The 25,376-nt window shown below is 40.5% G+C and overlaps 1 protein-coding gene across 2 annotated transcripts in view; it reads right to left on the bottom strand.

The window, feature by feature from the left end:
- The window catches only part of ITGA6 (integrin subunit alpha 6), an 89,124-nt gene that overhangs the window by 20,992 nt on the left and 42,756 nt on the right, over window positions 1-25,376 (bottom strand). For both annotated transcript variants that reach the window (XM_070731761.1, XM_070731762.1), the window contains exons 6-16: window positions 18,428-18,635; window positions 16,288-16,481; window positions 15,524-15,615; window positions 11,890-12,017; window positions 10,593-10,688; window positions 9,624-9,685; window positions 7,514-7,671; window positions 3,767-3,913; window positions 1,925-2,040; window positions 1,646-1,835; window positions 1,463-1,546 (exon numbers count right to left, since the gene is read on the bottom strand). In XM_070731761.1, the coding sequence (XP_070587862.1) occupies window positions 1,463-1,546; window positions 1,646-1,835; window positions 1,925-2,040; window positions 3,767-3,913; window positions 7,514-7,671; window positions 9,624-9,685; window positions 10,593-10,688; window positions 11,890-12,017; window positions 15,524-15,615; window positions 16,288-16,481; window positions 18,428-18,635 (1,475 nt within the window). The remainder of the gene's footprint in view (window positions 1-1,462; window positions 1,547-1,645; window positions 1,836-1,924; window positions 2,041-3,766; window positions 3,914-7,513; window positions 7,672-9,623; window positions 9,686-10,592; window positions 10,689-11,889; window positions 12,018-15,523; window positions 15,616-16,287; window positions 16,482-18,427; window positions 18,636-25,376) is intronic.

Below are 25,376 nucleotides of genomic sequence, written 5' to 3'. Positions count from 1 at the left end.
AGGACTGTGTTGGCTTTTTTGGCAGCTGCTGCACACTGCTGGCTCATATTTAAATGGTTGTCCACTAGGATTCCAAGATCCCTCTCAGAGTTACTACTGTTAAGCAAGGTATCACATATACTGTACCTGTGCATTTTGTTTTTCATGTCTAAATGTAGAACCTCACTTTTTTCACCATTGAATTTTATTTTGTTAGATAGCCCCCAATGTTCAAGTCTGTCAAGGTCCTTCTGTATTTTGCGCCTATCTTCTGGAGTGCTGGCTATTCCTGCCAGTTTGTTGTTATCTGCAAATTTGATCAATTCCCCATCTATCCCCTCGTCCAAGTCATTGATGAAGATGTACTGGGCCTAAAACAGAGCCTTGGAGTACTCCACTGTATACATTCTTGCATATATCCCTGCCTACAGCCTTCCATGACTTAAGGAGATTCTGTGGGGAGGGGCATTTGTCAGGAATAAACACTGAGTTCCTGAAGCGTTGAGTTCCGACGCTTGACCTTCCTAAGGGTTGTTGTATTCTTCTTGGCTTTCTGGACTAATTACCTTGATCCTTTGCTCACTGAACTCCTTGATTTGTCCTGCTGGATTTATTGCTGTGCAGCCTTGGTGTACACAGAGGGGGCTGGACTATTTAAAGTCAGAGGCTGCTTGAGGTGTGCGTGGGAGGGGTTTGACATCACTTTGCTCTGGGACTGGCCAGAAACATGAGCTTGTGGGATACTTTGGAGCAATAAAGGGGTGGTTTGAACTCCCAGCTATTTGTATTATCTCTGTGCCGTGCCCTGAGTCATCACATGGCCATTCATTTACAGATCATTCAAAGTTAAAATGGAATTGAAAAAAATGAATAATGGCCAGTTCTCACACTTACGACCATTACCAGATCCCCCCAGTCATGTCATCAAATCACAAGCGCTTGGCAACCGACATATATTTATGATGGTTGCAGCATCACAAGGTTGTAGGAATGTCATTTGCAACTAGGGAGTTTCTAACAAGCAAAATCCTCAGTTTACCCATCTCGGAAGGATGGAAGGTTGATTGGGGTGGCGCAGCAGGTAGAGTATTGTACTGCAGGCCACTGAAGCTGACTTGTAGATCTGAAGGTCAGTGGTTCAAATCTCATCATTGGCTCAAGGTTGACTCAGCCTTCCATCCTTCCGAGGTGGGTAAAATGAGGACCCGGATTGTGGGGGCAATAGGCTGGCTCTGTTAAAAAGTGTTATTGCTAACATGTTGTAAACCGCCCTGAGTCTAAGGAGAAGGGCGGCATAAAAATTGATTGAATGAATGAATGAATGAATGAATGAATGAATGAATGAATGAATGAATGAATGAATGAATAAACAGGTCAGACTTGAACTGCCAAATTGCAGTCAGCTGGCAGTCAGCAGAAGTAGCTTGCAGTAATGTATTTTAACCACTGCGCCACCACAGCTCATAAAGGAAACCATACTTACGGTAGAATTTCTTTTAAAAGGATTTCCAAGTTCACAGTCCACGTGAGAGCCATTTGGATTGGCACCACAGGTGATGAGTTTTTCCTGAATTAAAACAAACAAACAAACAGCTGCATCAAGTATCAAATTAAATGAAACCACAGTATCTTTGAACATCCTCATCGATTTGGTAGAATTATTTACCGGAAAGCTCTTTGACTCCCTGAAAGCAGAATAAGTCAAGCTATCAGGAAAGTTTGCTACAAATTTTGCTTCATGAGCGTCTTCGCCGTCTTTCAAGGGGTGCCTGGCATTGGAGGGACTGTTGGTCACTGTGATTTCAAGGGCAATTTCTTTCTGGTCTTTGAGAACCAGCACTGGAACATTGTTTTCCCTGGAAAAATAGAACAGAGTCACATCACTAGGAACTGGAGGGTAAAAGTATCAGTGTCACGTTCTTGCAAATTCCTTTGGTAGACTTACATGGGGAAATAGGTATATCTGTCATCGCTTCCCTCTTTGATGCAAAATCTGTAATGCATCTTCAGATTGCTGTGGCATATGTTGTCCAATCCACAGCCTTCTTTCAGAAATTGCACCTAAGAAAGAATACAAGTTCAACAGTTTGGTAGCAAATGCCACAGGTGATATGACAAAAATCAAGAGGAAGGAGGTTGTTCTAATTTATTTTATTTTATTTTACATGATTCTTGACAAATGTATCTTTTTCTTTTCTTTTTATAATAATTTATTAATATATATATACATATATACATTTATAAGACATAACAAAAGGAGAAAAGAAAACAAAACAAAGCAAAACACATATAAACAAAAATAATAATAATTATAATAATAGTAATAGTTAATTAATTATTTAAATACAATAAACAATGTTAACTATAACAATAAACAAACAATACAGTATATATCATTTACATTCTCTTGTGAGGAGGAAAAACATACACTGTCTTTTCTGATATCAAATTATTTTCTGGTGAAAAATACAATCGGTATCTACTGTTATTTCTTTTGGTTGTCAATATTTTTTTTAAATTGTTGTTATTTTCTTAGCCGCTTTTGTACACTCTTAATTAATTAATTTCATACAAATTTTATTCTAAGAATCCCTGTATATATATCATATTTAATCCATTATATCAAAAAAGGGAAAAAAGGTATTGCTTATGTTGTATTTTAATTTGAACTTTTGTTTCTTCTTTTAAACCAATCATAAAAGTATATTTTTCTTTTATGTATGCTGAGAGCATATTCACTAAGACAAATTCCTTGTGTGTCCAATCACATTTGGCCAATAAAATTCTATTCTATTCTAATTTATTTTATATATGCCACATATTAATATGAGCAGCAGTCAGCTGTCTCATTATATGCAACCATAAATAGGAAAATAATTCAGACTCAATATCAAATCTATCACTGCATCACATTGTGTTGCACCCACAGAAAGCTACCTTCAGTTCGTCCTATCCTATTTTTTCATTTCCAGGAAACAAGTATCTTTGCTACTCTACTAGGATGTGTTAAGACCCATTTCCCCCTTTGTGCTTTATTTAATTCATTAACAGGAGAGCTGAATCAATGGTGGCAATTTGTCATGAACCTAGACCATGAGTCACCAAACTTGGCAATTTTGCTTCTGATTTGTGGGCTTCAACTCCCAGAATTCCTCTGCCAGCATGGAATTCTGGGAGTTGAAGTCCACTAGTCTTAAACTTAAGCTCTTAAAGTTTAGAGACCTCCACTGTACCCCATCAACATTCTCAGCACTAAGAAGTCAACATTAAATTAATCAGGAGCAAGGGGACTGCCTTATATTTGAACCAGCATTTCAAGCTCAGGGATGGGTGTTTTACAACTTCTTAGCAGAGCAAAAAAGTATAAAATTATGGGAAAGAGACTAAAGAGCCATCAGTCTGTGGAAAGAGAAACAAAATTTAATGTGCCATTTTATCTACTTCTTGGAGAGTAGAAGATGCTTGGAACAAACTTCCAGCAGACATGGCTGGTAAATCCACAGTAACTGAATTTAAACATGCCTGGGATAAACATATATCCATCCTAAGATAAAATACAGGAAATAGTATAAGGGCAGACTAGATGGACCATGAGGTCTTTTTCTGCTGTCAATCTTATTATGTTTCTATCTCCAACAATCTTCTTTTCTTAACAAAATAACTTATAATAGATTGGCAATGACTGACATTGTTGAAATAATATTTCCTTTTTAAATGGATTTTCTAATGATGATATAGCATAATAAGACTTTTGTAGATGTTTAGCATGAATATTCCAGTAACTTACCTCTGAATGCACCGTGTTGGGTTCGTTAGCATTCAGAATTGGAGTAAGATCTGGCAGTGACCTTCCCTGTCTTCTGGAGGTCTCAGGGGTATGGATTGCAATGCTAAGAGATACAGGAATTGGACGCAGTTTATCTTTGATTTTTTCCTAAGAAATAAGAGAGGAGGTTCTAATTAATATAAAGATTTCACTCCAACTGGGTGGACTTGAAAGCTACTAACAAATACTACTACAAAACTGGAATATAATGCTATTTATTTATCTTGTTTATTTATTTATTTATTGGATTTGTATGCCGCCCCTCTCCACAGACTCGGGGCGGCTAACAACAGCAGTAAAACAGTATACAGTGATCCCCCGGTTATTGCGTCCCCGACCATTGCGAACAGGGTAATTTGCGATTTTTGAACCCGGAAGTCAGAACACCATCTGCGCATGCGTGCCCTTTTTTTCTATGGGCACGCATGCGTAGATGGCGCTGGGCAGATCAGCTGCTGGGCGGCTTCCCTAGGTCTTCCCCCTCTTGGCCGGCATCAGCGAGGAGTTTCCCCACCACCGCCCACGCAAACTCCTCGCTGCTGCCGCCTCGCTCGGGCCGCTTCCCAGCTGAGTACTCAGCTGGGAAGCGGCCCGAGCGAACGGCTTGTCCGCAGCCTGCCTGCCCGCGCACCCGCGGCTCGCGCGCCCTTCTCCCGCCTACGCCGTTCGCTCGGGCCGCTTCCCAACTGAGCCCTCAAGCCAAGCGCAGAAGTTCGCCTTTGGCGCTTGGCTTGAGGGCTCAGTTGGGAAGGCGCGCGGGTGTTTTAAAACGTCGCCGCCGACATGGGGGGCTCGCTAGCACCCCCCCAAACCCCAACCTGGGTTAAGGGGGTGCTAGCGAGCCCCCCATGTCGGCGGCAACGTTTTAAAACAGCCGCGCCGCCCCCAATCTTCGGCTCCTCGCTAGCGCTGCGGAAGTAAAAACACCATCTGCACATGCGCAGATGGTGTTTTTACTTCCGCAGCGCTACTTCGCGAAAACCCGCTCATTGCGGGGGGTCCTGGAACGGAACCCTCGCAACGAGCGGGGGATCAGTGTATAACAAAATCCAATACTAAAAATCAGTTAAAAACCCATTATATAAAAAAAACCAATCATACATACAAACATAGCATGCATAAAATTGTAAAGGCCTAGGGGGAGAGTGCATCTCAGTTCCCCCATGCCTGGTGGCAGAGGTGGGTTTTAAGTAGTTTACGAAAGGCAGGGAGGGTGGGGGCAATTCTAATCTCTGGGGGGAGTTGGTTCCAGAGGGTCGGGGCCGCCACAGAGAAGGCTCTTCCTCTGGGTCCCGCCAAGCGACATTGTTTGGTTGATGGGACCCGGAGAAGACCCACTCTGTGGGACCTAACTGGTCGCTGGGATTCGTGCAGCAAAAGGTGGTCCCTGAGATAGTCTGGTCCGGTGCCATGAAGGGCTTTATCATATTTTCCGGACTATAAGACACACTCCCTTCCCCCAAAAAGTGGGTAGAAAGGTCTGTGCATCTTTATAGACTGAATACGGCCCTGTTTTTGACCTCCTGGAACATGCCCCTCTGTGTCCCATTTTTTCCACAAGTAGGCCCATTTTGGCAAAAATAGGATGCATGAAGGATTGGGGAAACCTGCAGAATACTCTTGGGGGCTGGGGAGGGCAAAAACGGATGCGTGGGAAGTTCGGGAAGCAAAAAATAGGCTCATTTTTTCATGAAAACGGGCCTACTTTTCGCAAAAAGAGAATACACAGAGGGTTTGGGAGGCCTTGTGCATTGTGTTCCTGGGGGCTGGGGAGGGCAAAAACAGGATGTGCAGGGTGTTTGACAGGCCTACAGAGGCGCTGAAGAAGGCAAAAACAGGAGGCATGGGGGATTCGGGAGGCAAAAAATTAGTCCATTTTTGGCAAAAATGGGATGCGTAGAGGGGTTTGGGAGACCTGCAGAGTACTCCTGGGAGCTGGGAAGGGCTGAAGCTGTACCTGCGGAGACCAGAAACTATTTTGTCCCTTGTTTTCCTCTTTAAAATCTAGGTGTGTCTTATATTCTGATAAGTCTTAAAGTCTGAAAAATATGGTATTCATTCCTTCAACATAAAAGCAAGCAAGCAAGCAATTTATAGGCCACACAACTTCCAATGATTCTGGGTGTCCTACAATTTAAAAGTTTTGAAAATTAAAATACAAAAATACCAAAGATAGATGGCCCAACAAATACAAAATAAAAAAAGAAAAATACAAAAAATAATAATAAAGATATGAATGGCCCAACAACAGCATATAACTCAAACCCTTGTCCAGTCTGAGTTCCATCTTTACTTTATCCCAAAACCTGGGAGAATCACCCAGTTCTTTAAAAATTCTTGAATATCATCAGGGTGGGTGCCATCTAGATCAATTTAAGTGACATTTTAAAATAAAAACATCTCCTTCCATGTTAGATCCGAGAACATGTTGGGCAGAGAAAAGACAAGAGCAAAGGAGATCTGCCTCAGGAGAAGGCCCTGCCCGTCTTGATGAGCTTCATCAGAAAGCTATTTATCACAGCAGGCAGAGCGAGGAACTGCTGGTTTATGGCTGAGTGTTTGTTTATTCATGCTTCCTGCTTGACTTTTGCTTTGGAGCTCGGAACTTCTCTTGCCAAGTGAGCTCTTATGGATGGATGTACTTTCAATTTTGCCTCATGGCTTTCAGTTTGATTCAGTTCAGTTACTTGTTGGAGAAACTTTCTATTGTTTTGTGAATTAATTTTGGCCTGCTTGTGGCTTGATTTATTTGGGACACTTCTGAGGCTGGGTGAACGGAATTGCTGGGAGTATTAATAAACTCTCTAAAACACATACAGTGGTACCTCGGTTCTCGACCACAATTCGTTCCAGAAGTGTGGTCGAGAACCGATTTGGTCGAGTACCGAATTAATTTACCCCATAGGAAATAATGGAAATGGGTTTAATTGGTTTCCGGCCCCTATTTCCTTTATTTCCTATGGGATAAAGATCTGAGGTCTAAGCACTCCAAGCTGTAGTAAGGGTGGGGGCAGCTGCAATACCGGCAGTTTCTGTGCGAGGGCTCCTTTCCTCAGTGGTTTGTCTTGTTCCCTTTAAGCAGCTACACCAACTTTCTCCTTCCCGGCGGTGGTGGCGGCGGCGGCGGCTTTCCTTCAAGCAGCAGCAGCGCCGGGAACGTCACATGAGAAAGGGAAGCCGCTGACGTTCCCGGCGCTGCTGCTGCTCGAAGGAAAGCCGCTGCCGCCGTTGGGAAGGAGAACGTTGGTGTAGCTGCTTGAAGGGAACAAGACGAACCACTGAGGAAAGGAGCCCCCCCGAAACTGCCGGTATTGCAGCCGCCCCCACCCTTCCTACAGCTTGGAGCACTTAGACTAGAGATTGGGAGGCCGTTTAGTGGACGGCCAGGATGGGCATGTCGGATTCCAACTCCCAATCCATCTCACCCCATCCCCTCAGATCTTGTAGCATTTTGGATAATAAACAAAATTTTCTGTGGCTGTTTGGTATCCAAATTTTTGTTCAGATACCGAAGCAAATTTTTGCCGAAAATTTTGTTCAGTATCCGAAATGTACGAGAACCAAAGCGTTCGAGTACCGAGGTACCACTGTATATGTGTAAGTGACGGTGCAGTACACCATCCCTATACTAATGTTGGGTTAGATCCTACTATAACCTGAAAACGAGAGCCCTACAACAATTACAGCCCTTTTTTAAAATCATCATACCTCCAATTCGACCCTGTCAGTTACACACTCTTCTGTCTTCTGTCCTTTGAGAGTTATACTTCCGCTAAATGGAACAGAGCGAAGCTTAGTAAAATGCACTCTTGGTAGCAGTCCTAATCGCCTCCTCTCATTTTCTGCTTCAAGCGTATAGTCCAAAACTGGAGAAAGGAGAAGGGTGAAAGAAAAAACAAAACACTTGGAAATAGTAAGGCTATGAGATACAGTATAATAAAAATTGCACTCCGTCCAATCTAGGCCTGGGAAGAAAACTTCTCCACATGGTTAGCCAAATATCCAAATACTTTTGTTTAGAAAAATGTCCCTGGAAATTATAGATTTTATATTTGAACACATTGGTGCAATGAGTTAATTCAGCCATATGATGGTTGATAATCTCAAGAATTATAGTACAGGTAGTCCCTGGGTTACGTCATCCCTGACGTACGACGTTTCGTCATTACAACGACCAGGGAACAGCTTCGAAGCCACTGCTGCCGCCACCACCTCCATTCAGGTGAGGGGATCTCCGTGGTGGGCAGCCTTGGAGGCTACAGCAACACAGCGCCAAGAAGGACCGGCTGTTGGTCCCTTGAAGCCGCTACTTCTTGGCGCTGCGTTGCTGTAGCCTCCAAGGCCGCCCACTGCGGAGAGCCCCTCGCACGAACGTTCAGCAGGAGGTTTTGCCGGTTGTTGGTTCCTTGAAGAAGCTTCCCCGCCGCCGTGTAAATCGGAATATTCATGTAAATTGGAATACAGTATTCCGACTTACACCAAACTCGGCTTACGATGGGCCGTGGGAACGGATCCCCGTCGTAAGTCGGGGACTACTTGTAGTGACTTTTGTTTTCAAAGGAAACAAACGTTGTTAGCCGCCCCGAGTCTATGGAGAGGGGCAGCATACAAATCCAATAAATAAATAAACAAATGAATGAATGAATGAATGAATGAATGAATGAAAAAAAGTGCCAGTTTTAGCAAAGCAATAGCACTTAAAGTTATATACTGCTTTACAGCCCTTTCTAACCGGTTTACAGAGTCAGCATATTGCCTCCAATAAGTTGGGTCCTCATTTAACCCACCTCAGAAGGATGGAAAGCTGAGTCAACCTTGAGATTTGAACTGCCAAATTGCAGGCAGCCTGCAGTTAGTAAAATTAGCCAGCAATGCTGCACTTGAACCATTGCACCACCATGGTTTAGTTGTTTTAGCACAACTTTGGCACAGGGTGGGGAGAGTAGGGTTAAGAATAAATAAATAAATAAAGTGGAACATATTTTTTTTAAAATGGGCACTCAGTTCAATCCATTTTGTAGACTGTTCCCAAATTTCAGATCTTTCAGACTTTTAAAAAAAAAAATCAATTTTTTTAAAAAACACAAACAAAACACAAAGCGACAAAGACATCAAACTTAAAACGAGTTAACAATTACATTTCTGATTCTTCAGTTTCCCCTCCTTTTTTTTAAACAGTTATCCTATTTCCTTTTTTCCTTCTATCCAATTATAGAGTTTCTCCCATGCGATATAAAATTCTTTCTCTTGTTTATTCTGCAATTCCAACATACGTTTACTCAATTTTGCACAATCTAATATTTTCTTCATCATCATATCATTAGTCGGTATGTTTTCTTTTTTCCAATTTTGTGTGAAAACCAATCTTGCCACTGTTAATATATGAGTTATTAAATAATAATTAGCTTTTTTATGTTGCCCTCTAATCATTCCTAGAAGAAACATTTCCAGTTTCAGACTTAAAGAGGCCATCTTCTGGGACATTAGACAACTACTATTATTTGTTTGTTTGTTTGTTTGTTTGTTTGTTTGTTTGTATGCCGCCCCTCTCCGGAGACTCGGGGTGGCTAACAGCAACAATAAAGCAGTGTACAATAGTAGTCTGATGTTAGAAACAATTAAAAACCCATTAATATAAAAAAAACAAAAAACAAAAAAACAAACATACATACATACATACATACCATGCATAGAATTGTAAAGGCCTAGGGGGAAGAGGGTCTCAATTCCCCCATGCCTGACGGCAGAGGTGGGTTTTAAGCAGATTATTATTATTATTATTATTATTATTATTATTATTATTATTATTATAACTTACTTATTTCTTGATTGAAGTTACTCTCGCTGGATGTATATTCAAAACATGTTTTAATGTAAAGGCTGCAAAAATTCAAGAGAATAAAAGTGATTTAAAAAAAAGCAAGTTCTATAAGGCTGACATTTTCTTAAGAGTTATTGAAATCTTAAGAAGGACGGACCTCTTTTTGAGAGTCCTTTTTCTTATATTGGATTCTGAAACACATTTTAGATCGCTAAGGTTCAATATGCTGGTTGCCCTAACAGCACAGTTTTGCATAAGGCCGGAGTTCTTTAGAAGCTAACTACATCAGGTACAAAGTCTCCTAACTATTGAAAACTTTCCACATTGTGAGTTTATCCTTGCTGGCTTCAGGAAACTGAAATGAAGTTAGTGTGGAGTTGCAGGCTCCATCACAGAGAGAAAGTGTTGGCTATGTGTCTAGATCTGCACCTGAACACTAAGCATTGAAATGTCTTGATTCTACTGCACAACACATTTGTTGCTGTTCTAACTCTAGCAACAAGTCAGCACTGAGAAGAGTAAGGAAATAGAACCCAGTCCTTTGAATGCCTTGCTCTCTCCTTCTGGGCTAAAGCTGGATTTTTTTCAGCTCTTTCTAAAGATGCCAGTGCAGAGGTGTAAAACTCGTGGCTTGAATGTGTCATGCGCTGGCCACGCCCAGCCCTGTTTTAGTGACGGGTGACGATGCGAGTTTTACACCTCTCTGCTAGAGCATGAATCTGAGACCTTTGCTTACAAAACACATGTCCTACAATTGAGTGAAAGCCATCCTTAATGAAGGGGTGCTGTATTTATTCTGTGCTACTAATTTCTGAAAGAACCATCCTGAAAATATTAACGGGCAAACTGAGTACCGCTATGATGATGCATTACGGCAAGATATGATTAAAGTTCCACCTAAACCACCTATGTATAAATCTTTTTTTGCTAAAAATGGGAACAAAAACAAGAGGTTCAATGGCTCACCAAAGGTTACTGGACACTTCACAGTTCCTCGTATTCAGATCAATTCTGTCTGGAGAGATCCTAAGGGATTTCTTAATGCTTATTACAGGTCTTGATCTTTTGAGAAGGGAAGCAAGGAGAGAAAAGGTCATTAAAATAAAAATACCATGAGGGAAGAAGAATGGCATTGCAATAATACTTAGTAAGAATAACTTGAAGGTTCAGTCTTAAGATTAGGATGTCAGGCAAGGAGAATGTAAGCTATCCTGCTTTATTTTATATAAACTATTCAAGTCACACCTATCCATAGGTAAATCATTTTACAGGGTGGTACTTGTGGAAAAATAGGAGGAGAAAGGAATACAGACAGTCCTCGACGTATGATGACAATTGAGCCCAACATTTCTCTTCTTAAGATATTTATTAAACAAATGTTGTTGTATTTTGCAACCTTGCCTCAGTTGTTTAGTGAACCACTGCAGTTGATAAGTTATTAACCAATTTGTTAAGTGAATCTGCCCCTCCCACATACACGCAAAAGGTGTTCACATGACTTTGGGATTCTGCAACCATCATAAATATGAGCCAGTGAATTTTGATTACACGAATATGGGGATTCTGCAAAGGTCATAGCTGTGAAAAATAAAATAAGTCACTTTTTTATCAGTATTGTTGTAACCTTGAATGATCTAAACAAACTGCTGCAAGTCGAGGATTCCCTGTATTATGTATGCTCACTTATAAAAATTATGAACACAGGAGAAATCTAATAAATAAGTAAAAATAAGTAAACTGTTCCATTCCAATCACTATGTTGCACCCACTATCTTGGACCTTGAATTCTGTTAATGGGATAATGGTATCTAAGAAACAGAGATCTCACCAGCATGAAACTGGACCTACACAAATACTAGTAGGGATGTTTCAAAGTTTAGCATCATTTCACATTGGAAATCATCTAAAACAGTTTTCTCAGCCTTGGTGACACTAAGAAGTGTGGACTTCAACTCCCAAAGAATTCCCCTTTGCTGGCTGGGGAATTCTAGGAGTTGAAATTAAAGTCACCAAGGCTGGGAAACAAAGATCTAAAATGATAGGAACAATCTACTTTGCACTAGAAGCAACTGATTTGTATAAAAAACAACACATCAGAGCCAAAATAGTTTAAATTCAAAATATTATTCACACCCCTTAGTAGACTTAAGAGTTGTTATAAACTCAATCGGTCTTACAAATTTGCTAAGTAGCTGAATAAACTTACTTTAAGAATCTATTTTACTTATGGGGACAGTTCAGACGTAGAAAAGAGCGCACATACCTGTAAACTGAAACAGTATCTGAAAGAGATCCAACAGCAATGTCAGGGTAAGCGTTTCCATCAAGATCCATATTCCCAGTGATAGAGTACCCAAACAATTTGACATCATTTGGCGCGCCATCAAGAATCTAGAAATGCAAAACGAAAGCATGTAAATGCAGCAGTGCTAAACTACCACTTTGCATTCAATGTGTGGGAACCTATGTTGAGATATCCACAAGATCAGATGTCTATGGAGATTCTCAGTCATCCAGGTCATGGCTGTCCCAAAGGTGCTTTTTCAGGAGGCTTTCTTGTTTTTCTTTGAAGACTTTTTGCTTCTTATACAAGAAGTTTAGAAGAAGCTTCTTGGATGAGAAGCAAAACGTCTTCAAAGAAAAAGAAAGTCCAGTTGCCTCTTGAAAAAACACCATTGCGACAAAATCAGATGCTTTCATCAACATGACCAAAGCAGCACTGTGCTGGAAGTTCTGCCCTTTTATACAAGGAATAACATCATACTGCTAGTGGAGAAGGGACATAATTTGCAGAACAACAGCGCAACACTGCTTTCTTCATTTAGCTCCCACTCTTGACCCCATTTATGGACAAGTCTTGGGATGTCCCTTTAAGTCAATGTTGACTCTTGGCAATTTCCCCAAATAGATCCACTGTATAGGTTGTTTGCCACTGTCTTCTTCTGGAATGCTTTTCAGCCTCCAAGTCTATAGTTGAGAGAAAGTGACTGTCAGTTCTATCACCTACACAGGAGTCAGCAACCTACGGCTCTGGAGCTGCATGTGGCTCTTTCATCCAACTGCTGAGGCTCTGTTACTGGTTGGTACCACAGTTTTGAGTGGAGCTTCCGATTGAGGGTGGGTTGGGGGAAGCAGGGCATGTCAGGAGAAGACTCTATGGCAAGGGGTGGGTTTTCAATCAGCTAGGACTGGTAGAGGAAAAAGGACACCACGCTAGAAGGAGGTTCCATGGTGGGGAAACCGGCCTTCCGGTTGGCTCCAGAATTGAACAGGGGACTTCCAGTTAAGACTTTGTGGTTCTTTGAGTGTTTAAGGTTGCCGACTCCTGACCGATAGTATTAAATAGATGGGGGGGGGGGGGAATCAGGAGCACGCTAGACAGAATGAAAGTTGCAAGATAGATGAATCACTGAACTGCAAATGGCAATTTATTTCAAGCCTTAGGCCCTTTCCTGTGTAGACCACTGTATTTTGCTAAACAGGAAAGAATATAAAAAGAATGTTATGGTCAAACTGAGCTTTGCTCAAATGACAAAACACTTCGGAACTGCGAAGAACACTTTTTCTGTGTTCTTTTAACCTTGTTGATTTGCCAATTGTAACTTACTTTTTAATCCCCACAATTAGTTTGTCCATTAGTTTCTAATTCATCCCAGTTGCTATCCACAACTAATGTCTACATGCATAAGCAATGCATCTCTTTCTTTATCACTCTTGTTAAATTGTAAGCTCTTTATTATTATTATTATTATTATTATTATTATTATTATTATTTAGATTTGTATGTTGCCCCTCTCTGGAGAATTTTTGGAATTATTAGTTTATTAATTATTAATTATTAGAATTATTGATGTACAGAATCAAGAATTTATTGCTGACTGCTTAGAACAGATAGTCATTTTTTCCCAAATTACTTGAATGCATAATAGTTATGAATAAGGGAAGAATCAATGGCAATTAAGAGAAATTATATCTGTATTTATCTGAAGTCATTTCTTCACTTTGTATAGGAAGAAAAATTATGATTTGAAACAGAAAGGAAGAATCAAAAACCTGATTGAAAAAGAAAATATACACAAAGCTTGCAGGAAAGGATCCAAGCTTAAATGCTGGTAGTCAATTTAAAAACTCTAAATTTAAGAGGTACATGTTGCTTTTACAAGTAAGACAGCTCTTGGAAAAAAAACCCTAAAACTATATCTAAGATTCGTGGTGGCTTAGTGGTTAGAATGCAGTACTGCAGGACAATTCTGCTGACTGCTGGCAGTTCAATTCTCACCGGCTTAAGGTTGAGAGCCTTCCATTGTTCTGAGGCCAGTAAAATGAGGACCCAGATTGTTGGGGGCAATATGCTGACTCTGTACACCACACTGTAAAGCGATATATAAGTCTAAGTGCTATTGATAATATGTCAGTGTAGTGGTATCAATATACTGGATGTTTCGATATTATGGACAGGAAAAACTGGAGCACTGAAAAGGAGAATAGGAAGGGAAATATGTATGATTCTCCCATCCTCAACATTTTGGTTCCAGAACATTCTCTTTGGAGGTGTGATAGTCGGAAGTAGTGGTGCACCATCAATAACATTACATAGAGCGCTGGTGAGACCACATTTGGAATACTGTGTTCAGTTCTGGAGACCTCACCTACAAAAAGATATTGACAAAATTGAACGGGTCCAAAGACGGGCTACAAGAATGGTGGAAGGTCTTAAGCATAAAACGTATCAGGAAAGACTTAATGAACTCAATCTGTATAGTCTGGAGGACAGAAGGAAAAGGGGGGACATGATCGAAACATTTAAATATGTTAAAGGGTTAAATAAGGTCCAGGAGGGAAATGTTTTTAATAGGAAAGTGAACACAAGAACAAGGGGACACAATCTGAAGTTAGTTGGGGGAAAGATCAAAAGCAACATGAGAAAATATTATTTTACTGAAAGAGTAGTAGATGCTTGGAACAAACTTCCAGCAGACGCGGTTGGTCAATCCATAGTAACTGAATTTAAACATGCCTAAGATAAACATATATCCATTGTAAGATAAAATACAGGAAATAGTATAAGGGCAGACTAGATGGACCATGAGGTCTTTTTCTGCCATCAATATTCTATGTTTCTATGTTTCCATTACTGTCCATAATACTTTTTTGAAAGACGCACATTGACTTTATACATATTCAACAGCAACACAGTGCATTGCCTTCCTTATACCAATGCAAAGACTTTTCCCCAATCCAGCATTGTTCTCTCAAGTTCACTACTGCCCTCCTTCCTTTCCTGCTGAGGAAAACCAGCAGTTTTTTTGTTAGGAAGAAGCAAAAACTCTTTTTCTACTTATTAACTGTGCTTTCTTTTGAGTCTATGTCATAGTAGCATAAACAGAAATCTAGATCCATTAGATTCCTCAAGACATGTTTGAGACATGAATTCTATATAGAACGTTCTTTTCAGACTATCATAAAAGAGTGTGGACAGGTAATTCATGCATGGCAAACTGATCGTGGTACAACGTCCTCCTTACACATTCATTAAATATCTCATGATCTGCTCAGAGCTGAAAAGGGGGATGATTAAAGGTAGAAAAGCAGTGGGCCACTACTTCTGATAGAAAGGAAGCAGGAATGGACTTCTGAAGATGCTAGGCCAGGCAATCCTTCTCTGGTTAAAATGATGAGCGTTTAAATCCAACACAGTGAGAAAGAATCAAGTTTGAAAAACTATAGGAAGGGCACAGGGGGTAAGACAATACTAGATAAAATAAATATAGGGTAAATATCCAGTAAATGATGGAAGCTAATGACTTCAATGACATGGGAAACAGTTCAGGAGCAAGCGAGCAGACAAAGGAAATAAAAGTCCTCTATACACAGAAGCAAATGTTGCAAGCTAATACCTGTGCTGGTTTTGTATTTATACCATTCCTGGAACCGTGATAGAGGTATACCTTGCCATACCCTGCATCATAAGGAGCCCCCACGGCAATATCTGTATTTTTAAAAAAGGAAGAGAGGAAAGAAAACAGAATACTCAGGGTTATCTTTCTTATTTCTAAACATTAGTTGTTCACATAAGGCACAACAAAACAAGCATGCAAATCTTAGCAAATGAGAGAAAACTATAACATGACAAACCTCTAAAACTTCAAATATCAAATTATAGATTAAGCCAGTATTTCCCAACCTTGACTACTTGAAGAGATCTGGACTTCAACTCCCAGAATTCCCCAGCCAGCATTCGCTGGCTGGGGAATTCTGGGAGTTGAAGTCCAAATATTTTCAAGTGGCCAAGGTTGGCAAACACTGGATTAAGCTACAAAAAGCATGTTTTGCAAGGTACAAATTTCCCTAACCCTAACTTTGCAAGTTTCAAAATGTTTGCATTTTAGACAAAATGCTGCTCAGTATTTCACGGTATTTGTAGCTCTATGATGTCAGCTTTGTTGACAAATTTTAAAATAAAACATGGGATATAAAAATGATAAATAAACCACACAAAAATAAATGAATAAAGAGACATTTTATTGGTTCCAAAGAAGTATGGATTAAACATTATGTTGGGTTCAGGTTTCTGGATACTCTGGGCCAACTGCTAAATGTTAACAAAAAATCCATGCAAATCCAAATCCATACAATCCATACAAGACTCTTTCCTGCTTACCTGAAAAGCCGTCTTTATTAACATCACCAATGTTTTCAACTGCAATCCCAAACATGGAATCTTTGGATCCATTGAGGCGAATTGGGTTTACTCTGTCCCAATTACCTTCCTGATTAATATACACATAAACAGCACCACCAATTTCTCCATCTCTGTCAAAATACTGTGGGGCTCCAACCACAATATCTTGCCAACTGAAAAAAGTAGAGCAAAGAGTGGTTTTAAGTTCTCTTCCCTTCCCCCAAAATACTCCCCAGCAACTTTGAAGAGATCAGTTAAACAACTCCTGCTCAATGCATGGTGCAAAAATGAGAGCGATTTGCTTAAATCAAGCTGGATTTCTAGTTCCTTCAGGGACGTATAGAGGTCTTTCTTAGAAAAGAACACTAGAAAATACCTCAAATTTTCTTAAAATACTTTAAAAAGCAATATTTATCCTTGCTTTTAAATAAATTGTTTTTTAATTTTCTCTTCTACCTATAGCTGTCTGGAGGCTGTTGGGGCCTGGATGGGTCTCAACAGACTCAAACTCAACCCTGATAAGATGGAGTGGCTGTGGGTTTTGCCTTCCAAGGACAATTCCATCTGTCTGTCCATTACCCTGGGGGGGGGGGATTATTGACCCCCTCAGAGAGGGTCCGCAACTTGGGCGTCCTCCTCGATCCACAGCTCACATTAGAGAACCATCTTTCAGCTGTGGCGAGGGGGGCATTTGCCCAGGTTCGCCTGGTGCACCAGTTGCGGCCCTATTTGGACCGGGACTCACTGCTCACAGTCACTCATGCCCTCATCATCTCGAGGTTCGACTACTGTAACGCTCTCTACATGGGGCTACCCTTGAAAAGTGTTCGGAAACTTCAGATCGTGCAGAATGCAGCTGCAAGAGCAGTCATGGGCTTCCCCAGGTATGCCCATGTTACACCAACACTCCGCAGTTTGCATTGGTTGCCGATCAGTTTCTGGTCACAATTCAAAGTGTTGGTTATGACCTATAAAGCCCTTCATGGCATCGGACCAGAATATCTCCGAGACCGCCTTCTGCTGCACGAATCCCAGCGACCGATTAGGTCCCACAGAGTGGGCCTTCTCCGGGTCTTCCAGGGGAAGAGCCTTCTCTGTGGTGGCTCCGATTCTCTGGAACCAGCTCCCCCCAGAGATTAGAACTGCCTCTACCCTCCTTGCCTTTCGTAAACTTCTCAAAACCCACATTTGTCGTCAGGCTTGGGGGAACTGAGATATTTCCCCCGGGCCTGTATAATTTATGTATGGTATGTTTGTATGTACAGTATGTCTTTTTAATAATGGGGTTTTTTAAATATTTTAAATTGTAAATTATTAGATTTGTCATGAACTGTTTTATTGTATTGTGAGCCGCCCCGAGTCTACGGAGAGGGGCGGCATACAAATCTAATAAATAATAATAATAATAATAATAATAATAATAATAATAATAATAATAATTTCCAAACACTAACCAATTTTAATCCTGCTTTCCCCCACATCCCTTGCAATCAGCCAAAATCAGCTAAGTGCTAACCCCCAGGCAGCTTTAAAAGTTTTGACAATGAAGAGCTACTGTTGGATATGAACGATGGAAACTGCAGTTGGATGCATCAGGAGGTCACAAAGTTGAGGAAGCCCTCTTCTATTGTTTCATGATAGTCTTTCAGTGGTTGATTATCACAAAGGTCCTGCAATGCTAGTTGTAACATTTCCAACAGGTGGTCATGTCATGGCATTTGTGAGATCCCCTTTATCGGATCTAGGCTTGTTTCTGAAGAAATATATACCCCATTCTACAAAGCTAAGCGTGATTAAGTCAAAATTCATGGCTAAAATATAGTTTAAATTATAGAATCTTAAGTTCTCCATCATCATCTTTTTAGCCTTCCTGAACCTGATACTTGCTGCATGTAACTGGAGTGCAGGATTTTTCCTTTCAAGTATAAAACATACTTTTTATCTTTTGGCTGGTGGCTTTTCTGAAAGGGAAACAGGAGGGGTGTTGCACATACTGTGGTTGTCCTCTGCTATTTCTAGGCTGCAGGGAAAAAGCTCAACTCTGCTCCGACTCTGCCCAAAAGACCCGATAACGCACCACAGAAAAGCAAATGGGAAAGGTGAAGGAGAGGAATCTCACCCATCGTGGTTGAGGTCCACAACGGCCACATCATAGCCAAAGGAAGAGGCCAGCCCCTCGCCTTCAAATATGTGTACTGGGTTCAAGGCCTTCTGGTTGTCTTTTTTGAAAAGGACCACTGCCCCACTATGATTGGCTCTCGGGGCACCGGAAACAAACGTGATCTCCTCCTGAGAGATTATCCCTTTCCCAGAGTCCAAAGAAAACCCTAAAACAGAACAACAAATATTCAGATAAACATCTCACACTGTGACCTATAATGGTGCTTGGCAGCTATTGTTATGTTAAAGAAAGGTTAGGAAAGTGTGACAGGTATGCATGCCTGTATAATTTTAGACCAGGGCTCTCCCACCTTGGGAACTTTATGACTTGTGGACTTCAACTCCCAGAATTCCTCAACCAGCACAAGTTGTCAAGGTTGGAGACCCCTGCTTTAGATCACAACCATTTCCCCTCCACACACATACACCTTTTAAACAGGAGGTTCAGGTTAAGGGAAAACTCATTCCCCCAATTTTAGCACACCAAAACAAAAACTGACAGCAAACTTTGAAAAGCCAAAGCTGCATGCATCTCAGGACTGATTGTTTCTATAGAGGCCCACGTCTCCTTAGAGATATCTTGGGAAGATATGGGCCAGCAGTAAGAAAAATGAAAGTACAGATCAGGACCAGTTTTATCTACCTCGTGTCTTTCTCCTATGGTCCTTGGTGTTCAAAGGAGAGCAAAACCCAGTCCTTATTTGCACTGATGATGTTATCTAGATTGATAATGAAATGTCTTCAAGAAAACTAAGCTCAAAAAGCATCAAGGACCCCTTATTTCAACCCTCAGCTACAAATATTCTCTTAGAAACATAGAAACATAGAAGACTGACGGCAGAAAAAGACCTCATGATCCATCTAGTCTGCCCTTATACTATTTTCTATTTTATCTTAGGATGGATATATGTTTATCCCAGGCATGTTTAAATTCAGTTACTGTGGATTTATCTATCACGTCTGTTGGAAGTTTGTTCCAAGGATCTATTACTCTTTCAGTAAAATAATATTTTCTCATGTTGCTTTTGATCTTTCCCCCAACTAACTTCAGATTGTGTCCTCTTGTTCTTGTGTTCTTCTCTGGGTATCTTTTTTCCCCCCTTGGATTTTTTTTGGGTGTGTGTGTGTTTGTGTGTGGGTTTGGGGGTTTTTTTGTTTTGCAAGAGAAGGGAAATAATGTTGCGACTTGCAAAGTGGAGGCTGTGAAGGGCCTTTTCATCGTCCCAGACATCTGTATGCATTGCATTAGACTACTCTGTTTCCCCCAAAATAAGACATTCCCTGATAATAAGCCCAATCAGGGTTTGAGTACATGGCAATAAGGCCCAGAGCTTATTTCAGGGTTCGAAAAATATACATGACAGGGTCTTCTTTTCAGGGAAATACAGTATAATTTCCACTGTTTCCAGACCCTCTCATCGGACACGGAGACAGAAATACCACATCACATGTAGAACTTTGATATATCCAGCCTTCAGTCCATCAGTGCACACCTCATGCAACCATTCATTTATTTACCCACCGATTTTCATATATAACACCTCTTTATTGCTTTTGCATACATATCAGAAAACCAAAATGCAAATGAGGAAGAGAATGATGAAGACAGAGATGCAATAGATTGCAATTTCCTACCCTCTGATACAAACTAAAAGATAAGATACACAAGCACATATATACAGTGCGTACACCTACAAACCCAACTTCAATATATTGACGAATTAAGCATGCAATCTATTTCAGTGATGAGTGAACATTAGCAAAAACAAAAACTTGCATGCGCTTTAAAATGAGTGCGCCCCTTTTACCCACAGCATCCCCATGGTGTTCAATGAATGTTCACACTATCATGGGAAATGGCTCACATCTCAAGAAAGGGCATGCTGTGCCAGGAATGTCAATTGGGGAATAATTTGCCAAATACTCTACATTAGTTTTTATAGGATTCACATAGCCTCCAGCCCAGTTTTACACTCCCAGTTATGGAAGCAGCAGAGGTGTAATTACTAGAGGCACCTGGATAAAGTCCTTCAAGAATGTGAAAACAACAAAACAAAACAAAAACCAGTAACGTCACTGTTGTGGTTAGCTCTGGCCCAGCTCCTGCCCCAAGGAATGTGCAGGTGGATGTGGGGAAAACATCCACATGCCGCAGGCCTGTTTTGCTCACGATGGAATCTGCTCACGAAGTCTCCTCTGACCAAGGAAGCGTGAGTGACAGGGAAGAGGGGAGTTTGACAGACAGCCCAGGAGGAGATCAATCATCTGTATCATCCCTGGATTCTGAACAAGAATTAATGACTCATCCACTCCTATGCATGCGTAGAGTGATGCATAGGAGACAACAACTGAAGGATTATTACAAGAGAAAATGAGGCCACCTGTGGTTGGGTGGGGCTGCTGTAATTAGTGCTACAGATGCAAGTACAACCTGGTGTTTTAGCCTCATGGCAATTTATTTAGTCAAGATCGTGGTTTTTGTGCTGTTCAAGATTGTGTGTGGACTCTCTGGACTTTAGAATTGGACTCAATTTCCCAGTTATTGGGTGAGCAATTGGACTGCATTTAACCTGTGCCTTGTGTGTACCAGAAAATCCCTTTGACATTTAAAAAGGGAGCTGTTTCTGTTTTTCTGTTTATAAAAACTTTTGGGTTTTCCTTTTATTGTGTGGTGTGTGTCTTCCTGGACTAATTACCCTGTAATTATGGGCGGTTGAGACACGCCGGCAGAACAGTCACATGCTTAAATGCTATGCTGTGAACAGAACTACGTGTTATACACAGTGATTGTTCTTAGCCATTTACAGTATTGATATTTATTGTAAGTGTTGATATTTTACCATTCCTTCAATCAACCGGGAGGAAGGGGAGCTGTAAATCAGGTGCATAATTCTGTTTACTTTTCCGTTTCAAAAAAAGTTCCCTTTCTTGTCAGAACTTTAAATATTGTGGGCAAATATCATTTTTAACCTCTGACCCTCAATAATAATGGTGAGAGTTGGGTTGTATATACAGAAGTGGGATGTTGGGTGTGGGTGGCTCAAGAATTCTTTTAATAGCGGTCAAAGGGATAGTTTTGGTTGTCTCAAAACCCAGGCAGTCTAGGCAAGGAGTAGGCAGAAATGGATCGGGGGCATTTTCAAATACGTGGGGACCTTCCCAACAATTTGGAATGCAATTTTACTGAGAACCAGATTAACACCTGGAACAGGGATACAATCAAGTTTCATATATCATATAATTGTTCCCAAGTGGCCTTTTGCCAATCCTGGGTAGTCTTTTGATTTACTGAGGACCCCCAAAGACGAGTTGTAAGATTCTGTAGGGTTCAATCCTCTTCCTATTACTATTTATATGGCACCACTGGGAGTAGTAACCCCTTAGTTTGGGGTGCAATGCCATCAGAATAGCAGTGATACTCAGTTGTATTTCTCCATTCTGAACCAAGCTGAAAATGCCATAGATATCTTGAACTAATGTTCGGAAGTAGTTGGATATAGAATTGAACCAAGTAAGACAAGTAAGACATTAAAGGTAATGTTTCCCAACCATGGCAACTTGAAGATATCTGGACTTCAACTCCCAGAATTCCCCAGCCAGCATTCACTAGCTGGGGTATTCTGGGAGTTGAAGTCCAAATATCTTCAAGTTGCCAAGGTTGGGAAACACTGATTAAAAGGACCTCTACTGGCTCCAGTTTCCGAAGGGGTGACATCCTTTCCTTCCACCATTCAGTAGGAATACTAGCTTTAATTGTGTTCGAGGTGCTTTTAGTTTTTCTACTGAGAAACCCTGACTCTTTTCAGGCCTGGCTAAGGTTACCTTCTGAATATAATGAAATCCCATGGCACCTATTATTCAGACATTTAGAAATTAGATGACATTAGAAATAAAGTAATCTATGAATTCATGCATTGTATTCAGGGAACAAAAAGACCCATTACCGAAATCTAAAGAAATAGATTGTTAAGCATAATTAAGTGTAAACAACACTTGTTTATCTCATGGCAATTTTTTAAAAGAAGAAATAAAACCTATTGCCTCTTTTTCAAAGAAAACCCAAACCTTAAAGGTCAGTTAGAGAGAAAGACTTTAATTGGAACCAAAGAGATATGTAGGGGTTTTTTTGGTCCAGTTTATAGAAACTGGTTTTACAATTCTGTCTAAGATGGGGGGAGGGGATTGATCATCAGAAAGATCAGTAATAATAGCAGGACGATGGCAGCAAGATGAGAGGCTGCAGTTACAAAATATTGACAAGATTGAAGGTAAATGGACAAGCTGGTGGAAAAGTGCTGAAAAATTTGGACCAGTCAGCACTTCATTGCAAACAAGATACATTCAGCTCTGTGAGTCTTCTACCAAGCAAGCCAATGTTTGAAAAATTGTGAATAAGGTGGCAATCTCTGGAGAGCTGAAACTTCCTGTCATGCCTGTGGGACACTCAATGAATGATTTCTTAAGAAGCTTAAACTTCTTAAAATTCAAGAGGCACTATATAGTCCGGAAGTGAGGAGCTATTGTCCCTTTATGGCTTGTGGACTTCAATTCCCAGAATCCCTGAGACAGGATGGTTGGCTCAGGAATTCTGGGAGATGAAGTTCCCAAATCATAAAAGGTCCATAGTTTTCCACTTCTTACATAGGCAATGAAAGACTAAAAGGCAGTAGCACAAAGCTATTGCAAACCATGAATTCACCTACTGAATTGACTTCTCTTTTCCACTAAAATGTATTATTCTTATCTATTTAGTTTGATAACATTTCCATATAACCATTCATGCCATATAATTGTCAAACATATGGAAGAGATGCTGGGGATATGTACTATCATAAAATATGATTTAAAATGTAAGATAATAGCACATTTTATGGGGATGTTGACTCAGGGATGTTGGGTTTAATGACGCATGCCCATTATGTATATAACATGCAATTCTACCTCATTTCATCTGCATCCAATTCCGTTCTAAAGAATACCAGTATATATATATATTAAAGTGAGTATGTACCACAAAGTTTATATATTTAATTCCTAACATTAAAAAAAATTCTCATGTCAAGATAAAAAAATGTGATGTGCTAGAAAAGTAAACCTGTATTATTACTTCACTGCTGCCATTCCAATTCTCAAGTTGCGAATAGCATCGTGAGGTAAAAGATTTAGATAAGATGGTGTTGAGGATATATTTTATTCACTAAATATTTCAATACCATTTTTTTTTGTTTCTACTATATTCACCCAATTATTTCCTTTATTTGTTTGGTAAGGAAGCCACCCAAAGGATGACCATGATCCATACATCTAATAGGTCTTCTGATTCTAGTATAATCTCCCTCTGACTACGCAAGCATTTGATAGCTCCCAGATTTTGTTTACTCAAACCACCATCTGCTGTAAGTCTCTCATCTCATCTGCGCTTTTCCTCAGACATGCTTTGACGTGAAATGGACATGAACTCTGAAGTGTCATGAATGAAAGCAGATGGGTTGGTGCTTTTGAAGTCAACAAACCTAAGTAGCTATTCATCATCAAATCAGCGGGTTTGTCTACTCTGACACTGGGCGGCAGTGTTTTGTACACAAACTGATCAGGGTTGGCATAAGACACACTTGTCACAAAAAGAAGACCTGCAATGATGAGTAGAGAAAGAAAACGCAGAGAAGGAGAAAAAGTTAAGCAGAGAGCAAGGAAAGAAAATATAGTTCAATACAGGAAGCGCTTGCTACTACAAATAAAGGACAGTAAAAACACACTGTGATAATATACAGCAGGGGTTGGCAAATTATTTCTGCAATGTGCAGGATCCTCCTCCTCTGACCCTGTGGGAATGATTGGCAGGTCTACTGGCCAAGGAACATGATGTGATATCCAATAGATATGGTGTATCACGGTGTCATCATGTGACATATTGTGACTTTTTCCCCTTTGCTAAACTGGATGTGGGCATGGATAGTGAGTGATGCATCCAGCCTGTGGGCTGTGAGTTTGGCAGCCCTGCAATAGATGATAGAGGCCTCCCAGAAAGAGGGTGTCAATAGGTTGCCACTCCCCAGGACAATCTGCCCCTGGCCCTCAGCCCCGCCCCTCTCCCCAGGAGCTCAGTTGGGGCTCACACCTGGCAATCTGCTACCTGCCAATTCTTTGCATGTAGGCCGTAAAAAGCAGCAGGCTGGATTTGGTCATAGTTTGCCAACCCCGGTATAGAACATTAGCCAAGAAACAGGATAGCCAATAACAGGTTTCTCCAAGCTGGCATTCTCTACATGCCATGGAACTACAATTCCCAGAATTCCAATGGTCATGGTAGCAGGGAGGTTTGTGAATTGTAATCCCAATATATGTCCATGTTAGAAAGGCAAGTCTTAGACTTCTGAAAAGTATGGAGCAGCTTGGGCTTCTTTTTTATGTTATGTGTTTTTGTATGCGTCTTTGTCTTGGAATTAAAAATCAATTTAAAAAAAAAATTTTTTTTTTGAAAGAAAGCCAAGTCCAGAGATAATACTTTCTGGGATGTAAATAAAGCCAATATTTGTTTCACACTAGTGAAATGAAATTGCCATACTTATTTTTTTAAATCCCATTTGTAGAAAACGATTTTATGCTGTTTTCTCACCCCCTTTCTCCTTCATGTTCCATTCTAGCTTTAAAAAACAGATTTACTGTAGATGTCCCCTGTACCAACAATAGAGGAATCAATGACACATGCAATGCTTACAGAAGATTCAACTCAATCCTCAGCGTCTCCAGCGAAAAGAATGAAGCATCATGAATAAAGCTCTTACCTCCCAGACAATCACAACAAGTCCTATGTTTTACTCACGGTATCAGGATCTGGTGTAGTGTAGCCACCAAATCTATGGTTATTTTTTATTCTTTACCTTAATAAAAACTATTTCGTCACTGGT

The sequence above is a fragment of the Erythrolamprus reginae genome, chromosome 1 (assembly GCF_031021105.1).
Source record: "Erythrolamprus reginae isolate rEryReg1 chromosome 1, rEryReg1.hap1, whole genome shotgun sequence".
In the NCBI taxonomy this organism is placed as follows: domain Eukaryota; kingdom Metazoa; phylum Chordata; class Lepidosauria; order Squamata; family Dipsadidae; genus Erythrolamprus; species Erythrolamprus reginae.
This window is presented reverse-complemented; position numbering and strand designations above follow the sequence as displayed.